The following is a 6,675-nucleotide window of genomic DNA, read 5'->3' as shown; positions in this document are numbered from 1 at the left end:
AAATTGATGCTCAAACAAGAAAAACCGCAATGTCATGAAAAAACAGAGCAAAAAACAGAGTACTACCTCAGATAGCTCGTCGATGGCATCCTCGTCGAAGTCGCTGCCCTTCCTGCTATCTAGGTCGAACTCCTTTATGGCGTTCTCCTCGAAGAGCTCTTCGATTTCGTAATGCACCTTGCGCTTACGCCTTCTCATCTCCTCCTCCTCCAGATCTTCCCCGACCTTGTGCTCGCCGACGGGTGCCTCGACAGCTGCGATGGCAGCGGGAGCAGGCACAACGGTCGCTGCACCGCCAGCTTCCGCCGCTACGGCGGACTCAGCCGCTCCACCCACGGATGCAGCCACGGCAGCAGACTGCTCTGCTCCAATGGTTGCCTCCGGCTCGTTCGCCGCATCTTCACGCCCGCGCTTCATCGTCGGTCGAAGACAGGAGGAGGGAGGCGTAGGAAGGGAGGAGGGTGGTGAGGAAGGAGGAGAGGGTGCTGAGGTGGTGAGGAAGGAAGAGAGGGTGGTTAGGTTCGGGAGAGGACGAGGGTTTTCTACCCGATCTGGGGAAGAAATGCACTGCTCCTTCCTCTTGGAGTTACCGAGAAGCCGCGGGTGCCGATTTGACTTGACACACCCACCCGGCCGTCCCCATTCCACATGGGGACGTGGCGGTCGTGCACGCGGTCGTGCACCTCCTGCGGTTTGCCATCAATTGCTATCGGTCTCACAAGTGGGTCCCCTTGTCATCCACACAACCGAGCCACCACATGTACCACATTTTTCTTTCTCCCCGTCTCGACCACTCCACATCTTTCTTTCTCCCCTTCTCGACCAGCGCCGCCGCCTCCGCCGCCATCTCCCGACGACCCCTCTCTTCGTTGTTGGTGCGCGGCCGCCGCCAACTCCGGCAAGTACGTGAGATCTCCCCTCTTCTTCCCTTCCCCAAACGCGTCTCCCTACGGAGGCGGATCTAAGCCGGTTGGTTTGGACTGAAACTTAGTTTTTGGATTGGATCTTGATTTGGTTTCTATGGTTTGAGACCAAATCAATCAATTAGTTTGAGCTGCCACTACCACCTACTACTGCTTCAAATCCAAGAGCCGCTATTGCCGGCCGGAGCTTGTCGGTCTCTCGAGCTTTGACGCCATGTCTGATCTAGATTCATGACGTGCCCTCGCATATGGCTTTGTCCACGGTTTGAACCTTTGGATTCAATTCAAAAGTTGAAAACGGTTTGGACTGGGTTGGATGACGAGCATGTATAGTTTGGTTTGGTCTAGATTCTAAATGAAAATATCTGGATTGGTTTGGTTTTGATGTGTGCCGTGGATTGGACTGGTTTTAGTTTGGATGCCAAACTATTCCCAGGTTTAGATGAGATGGGCATTGCCATTGTCATTGGCATTGCTTTATTACGTAGATGATAGAAAATAGATTGATTGGCCATTGCCAGTATAGGTTATCACTATGATTTATTATATGTATGATCTTTGTATTGTACTATGTACAATTCAACTTAGAGTTCAACATGTTCTATGTAGAATGGAGGAAGCACAATGTGGACGCTGCAACTCACGGTGCCGGACCAGCCTTTCTACTGCCACGTTGTTCGGCATCTACTTCCAGCCTTCTTTTGTTGTTGCAGCGGTAATAATTTATGTGAGCCTTCTGACAGTACATTCTTTTTTTTGCTATTTCCACTAATGTATTGTGTCTGTTATTTGTTTTTATCTTACACAGATCGTACCATGCAATGTGAGATTGGCATTCAATGAGCTCGTCGCAGACACCGTGACCTTCGACGCTCTTGGGGGCCCATACACTATGCAGGTCGAGAAGGGGCGAAAGATAACCCAGATAGGAGGAGATGATTGGGATCGTTTCATCGCCCGCATGCGTCTTAGTGGGGGTGAATTGATCAGCTTCTCCTTCAGAAGAGATAGGCCCAGGATTTCTGTTATCTATCTAAATTTGATTCCGGATAGTGAGGATGAAGTTCATGAGGAGGAAGATGGTGCTGATTCAGATGATGATGAGAAACCACTTGTTGAATACATGTATGCCCAAGGACTCAGACTGGGCGACGAGGAAATCGGCAACCTCTGGGACATTCTTACGCTACGTGAAGAATACCTAGGGAAGCCATTCGTGACCCGCCTCACAAGGACGAATGTTAAACGGCATATCATGGTATGTTACTTAGTGTGGTAATTACATGATATGCATGCTTAGTTAGTGTAGTAGTTCATATGATATGCATGTTGTAGTACTGTGATGAGAGGCCTAGTTTAGAATTCATTTAGTGGAGAATTTTATGACATGCATGTAGTGTAGTAATATGCGATGATATGCTTAGTGTACGCAGTAATCTAATGATATGCCTAATTACTATAGTAATTTGATGCTTGGCGTATAGTGTAGTGATGTGATGATATATATGCTCAGTGTTGAATTCAATGATATATCTGTCTTGAAGTGTATGCTTTGTTGATAATTGCACGTGACATGATTATATATCATGTCAACTGTTTTCAGAAATTACCTAAGAGGTTACTTGATAGCTGTGGCATCGACCCGGGCAAAGAAGGCATGGCTGCTGGACTACGCCTTACCAGAACGGGCTCCATCACCAGCTGTGCCTATGCAGTGGACACGGACGGTCGCACTGTCTTGAGCAGGGCAGGGTGGAAGAAGTTCCTTCGTGCCAAGAATCTTCGGGTAGGACAGGCCATCCTACTCACTGTTGCGAACACCCGTCGCCATGACTTGAGGATGATGATCACCATCCACCTCATTTAGAACTGGGGTGGGCCATGTATCAATGTGAAATGAACTTGTTATATTAGCTCTTGTTTGCGAGTACTTGTCGTGTATTACCGTACCTATATCTACTCATATCTAGGTACTATTGCTTGTGATGGATTGCAACTATTATTAACTGGTAACTAATGCTCTACTAGCTATGATTATTCCACTGTGTGATGTTTTATATGCTGTAGTGTGACATGGTAACTGTTATATATGGTAGAGGTTGGTCTCTAAGACTTTGTACAATGCAAGGTGCTTAGGGATGTGCTTCCACTGTGTGATGTTTTGTACGTGCCAGGTTGTAGTATGAAATGCTAACTGTTCTATATGATAGTGGCTGGTCTCTAATTGGACCGACATGTTGAACTATAGTATAGAGGCGTTTCGTTGTGCGCCACATCCAACAGTTCACATAATTAATTATCCAAAGATTAAGGTATGAAACCCTTGGTTGTACATAGCAACATTTCGTTCCAAAAATTAAGGTACTTCCACATTCAAACTAACTAATACTACAAATTCGAAGGAACTACTTAATACATTAACAGCACATAGGGAAGTAGCCCTGGTCCAACGGCTTGAGAAATGACGAACAAAAACTGAAAGAAGAAGGATCAGCCAGTTGCAGCACCATCAGCCTCCCAGCCTCACAACTTCAGCCAGCCTGGTGAACTCCAGGTTTTTTCCTGCAAAACACACATGTGATGTTGGAGGCAAGAAAATAAATATGCCAGGGGTCTTGTCATGGCATCTAATCGCACGGAATGCTAGTACAAATGATGGAGAACAAAACATCCAACATGAGCAAATTCATAGGAGTTCTAGATCCATGGATACCATCAAGAAAAAATGCTCAGTTTTAATTCAGACACAAGACTAGGTGAAAACATGCATATTCATATCAGCAACATTAATATGGCATCTTTGCAAGCTTGGGTCAGTGACTTGTCTTGTGTTTCATGGCATGACAATAATTTTAACAATAAATAGACATGAAATTGACCCAAACTCATGTACAAAGTTATGCCATATGATGCATGGATTAATTCACACATAAATGACAAAATGCCAACTTTGTATAAAATTTGCAGTACTGAAATATTTCAGTGTGTACTGAAACTGCAGTAGTGAAATAATTCAGTGTGCATCGGTGTGTACTGAAATTGTAGTAACGAAATATTTCAGTGCCTACCGGTGTGTACCGAAATATTTCAGTGTCTACCACTACAACATTACAAATTTTGCCTAGGGCAGTACCGAAATATTTCAGTGCCTACCGGTGTGTACCGAAATATTTCAGTGTCCATCACTACAACATTACAAATTTTGCCTAGGGCAGTTCCGAAATATTTCAGTGCCTACCGGTGTGTACCGAAATATTTCAGTGTCTACCACTAGAACATTACTAATTTTTCCTAGGGTTCATATGATGCCTAGGGTTCACATACATCATAATCCATCCTCCAAATCCATGTACTCAAATATTCATGCAATTCATTGAGATTAAAATGCCATCTAGCATTCCCTCTCTGAGCTATTACGATCAGTATCACCACGATGTAAGCACGAGCAGTAGGAAGATGAGGAGTGGGGAAGCTTACTCTAAACATAGCTACCGCCGACGTTCAGACGAGGAGAGCGGCGAGGGAAGCGTGGAGAACGGCGGGGAAGCGAGGTCGCGACCACTGTCCTCCTCATCTTGCGCTTCAGAGTCTCCGGTGACTCGGTTGGAGGCTGCACAATCTGCAACGGCACCTCGTGCACGGTGGGTTCCTGATCCAGTGGATGTTCTACCCTGGATCTGAACGCCCACCACCTCCGCCTGGTCCACTCGCTGGACGAATTGGCCTGCTCCATCGCCCAGAGGAGGATCTCGATCTTGTGAATCGGTTGTGCGGGCGGGGGGCAAAGCTTTGCCCTCTCCTTCTTCGTCAAATTCTTGAGAGTGGCCATTGCCGTCCAGTTCATCTGCCTTGTGTTGTCAAACCAAGAACGGATCTCCCTCAACCTGGCCAACTTGACCTGGTCGCCGCCGGCGATCTGCACGAAGTCGGTGTTATCGCCGCCGGCCATCAGCTCGATCTGCCATGGAAGAGGGGGTGGGGGTGGGTGGGGGGGTTGCCTGAGTGGAGCGAAGTTGCAGCGGCAAGAAGGAGGAGATGACTGCGGTGGACTTGGAGGAGAGGGAGGAGATGGCCGCCGATGAGTAATTATGGAATGTGTAGCACCATGGCGGCGGTTATGCATTCGACGAGAGGGGCGGCGCGTGCAAATTTTCCTAGGACTAAACTGCCCCTAGATTAAAACGCGTCCCCACCTTGTCACGAGTACCGGCCCCACTCGTTTTAGTACTTTCGCGTACTTTCATCGGAGTACTACCCAGTACTTCGTATTTGTCTGCCGTTAGATCGACATCAACGAACGGTTCTAAAAAAGCCCAACCACTCTAAAACTTGTAGCAAACATTTGGGACACATCAACGGGAGGGAGGTTTTTTTTCGAAAAAGAGGGTCTCCCCTGCCTCTGCATTAGCATGATGCATACGGCCGTCGGCCATCTTATTAACCAAACAAATAAGTTCCAACAAGGTCTCAAAGTCAGCCAAGTCAGCTATATTTGTTGATAGTTAAGCTATGCAGGCCAGGGAGGTGGTGAAGCAAGCTCCAGTCAGCCAAGTCCAACCTGCTGCTTTCCACCACCAGTTCAGTTACCGGAGCAGCAACGATACAGGAGGCAGGTCCCTCCGCACAACGTCCTCCTCCGCTCAACTCGGAAGCCATCATCAGTTTGCTGCATTCTTCTAATACCTCCAACCTGCGAGCTCGAGGCGGGAGAGGTACAAATACCAACTTGGGGCATTTTTTGATCACTAATACATCAATGGCCGGGAACATGAGCTCCTTACCACCAGCACCTTCGTATCTGGTGTTGAACGCTTCTAGCTCAGGCATATCATCAATGGTGAGCTCGGAGAGTCTCTTTGATGCTTGCCAGTTGCCAAAACTCAGATCACGGCCGTCGATTCTTGTGATGCTGGCCATCTTTCGGAGCACCAGCCGCTGCAGGTTTGGTAAAAGACCAAGCGGTGGTAGCTGTGTGCACTTCCTCATATCCTCCAAGGTAACCTTTGCGAGATTAAGGAGAGCAGGACGTATCTTTGGCGTCCACCAGGCCATCAGGGAGAGAGAGAGTCCGCTGCCGCCATAACCATGTATCTCGAGGCACTGCAGACTATTTGGTGTCACTAGTTCTCTTAACAAAACATTGGCGTCCAACAATTCTTGAGAGCCGGGAGTCCAATAAAGCTTCAACTCGACAAGACGTCCTTTCTCTCCCAATCTTGTACTCTGCGCCACCTCCATGGACTTGACCTTTTCAAGGCAGATTATCTCCATCTTCTGGCAATCCACATCCTCAAGCTGATGACAGTTGCCTCTGTTATTATCACTTTATCAGCGCCAACCACAAACTGGTAACTTTCCAGGCCCCGACAGTGCCTCAGAGCAATTGATTTCAGAGAATCCATTTCACATATCTCATTGGGCAGAGTCTTTAGTCTAATGCAACCCGAGAGGTCCAGTGTATGCAGCTTGTTGAGGCCAGCTACACTATCAGGCATCTTACGAAGATACATGTTATGGGATAGGTCCAGATGCTCCAGACTGCAAAGGACGCCGATGTTTTCGAGGTATTGACCAATTTCCTCTTCCGACTTGGAGTGAGAAAACATGGATAGGTTCAAATACTGCAGTTTGTTGAGCTTCTCTAGAGCCTCTTTTAGCTCTTCAGGACCGTGGGGCTTGTGTTCAGCGACAGAAGAGCAGGGGTGTGACAAGTTGAGATGCTGGAGACCTGTAACACAAAGAGCTTTCCGGA

At 47.5% G+C, this 6,675-nt stretch overlaps 1 protein-coding gene across 1 annotated transcript; it reads left to right on the top strand.

The window, feature by feature from the left end:
* Positions 1-1,533: 1,533 nt before the first annotated feature.
* LOC147983103 (uncharacterized) lies at positions 1,534-2,807 on the top strand. The gene is made up of 3 exons (XM_087539434.1): positions 1,534-1,638; positions 1,732-2,181; positions 2,527-2,807. Exons 1-3 carry the CDS (start codon positions 1,534-1,536, stop codon positions 2,788-2,790), a joined length of 819 nt encoding a protein of 272 aa, XP_087395560.1. The 3' UTR covers positions 2,791-2,807.
* The last annotated feature ends 3,868 nt before the right edge of the window (positions 2,808-6,675 follow it).

Source organism: Triticum urartu, chromosome 2A, assembly GCF_056163025.1.
Source record: "Triticum urartu cultivar PI428250 chromosome 2A, HENAU_Tu73, whole genome shotgun sequence".
Lineage (NCBI taxonomy): Eukaryota > Viridiplantae > Streptophyta > Magnoliopsida > Poales > Poaceae > Triticum > Triticum urartu.
Note: the sequence above shows the minus strand (reverse complement) of the source record. Positions and strands in the feature narration are given on the sequence as shown.

Excerpts from the sequence above, each read along its gene's own strand:
- LOC147983103 (XM_087539434.1), top strand. The coding sequence starts at position 1,534 with ATGGAGGAAGCACAATGTGGACGCTGCAACTCACGGTGCCGGACCAGC. Across the intron at positions 1,639-1,731 it reads CTTCTTTTGTTGTTGCAGCG|ATCGTACCATGCAATGTGAG; the intron begins GTAATAATTTAT and ends TATCTTACACAG. Across the intron at positions 2,182-2,526 it reads ATGTTAAACGGCATATCATG|AAATTACCTAAGAGGTTACT; the intron begins GTATGTTACTTA and ends AACTGTTTTCAG.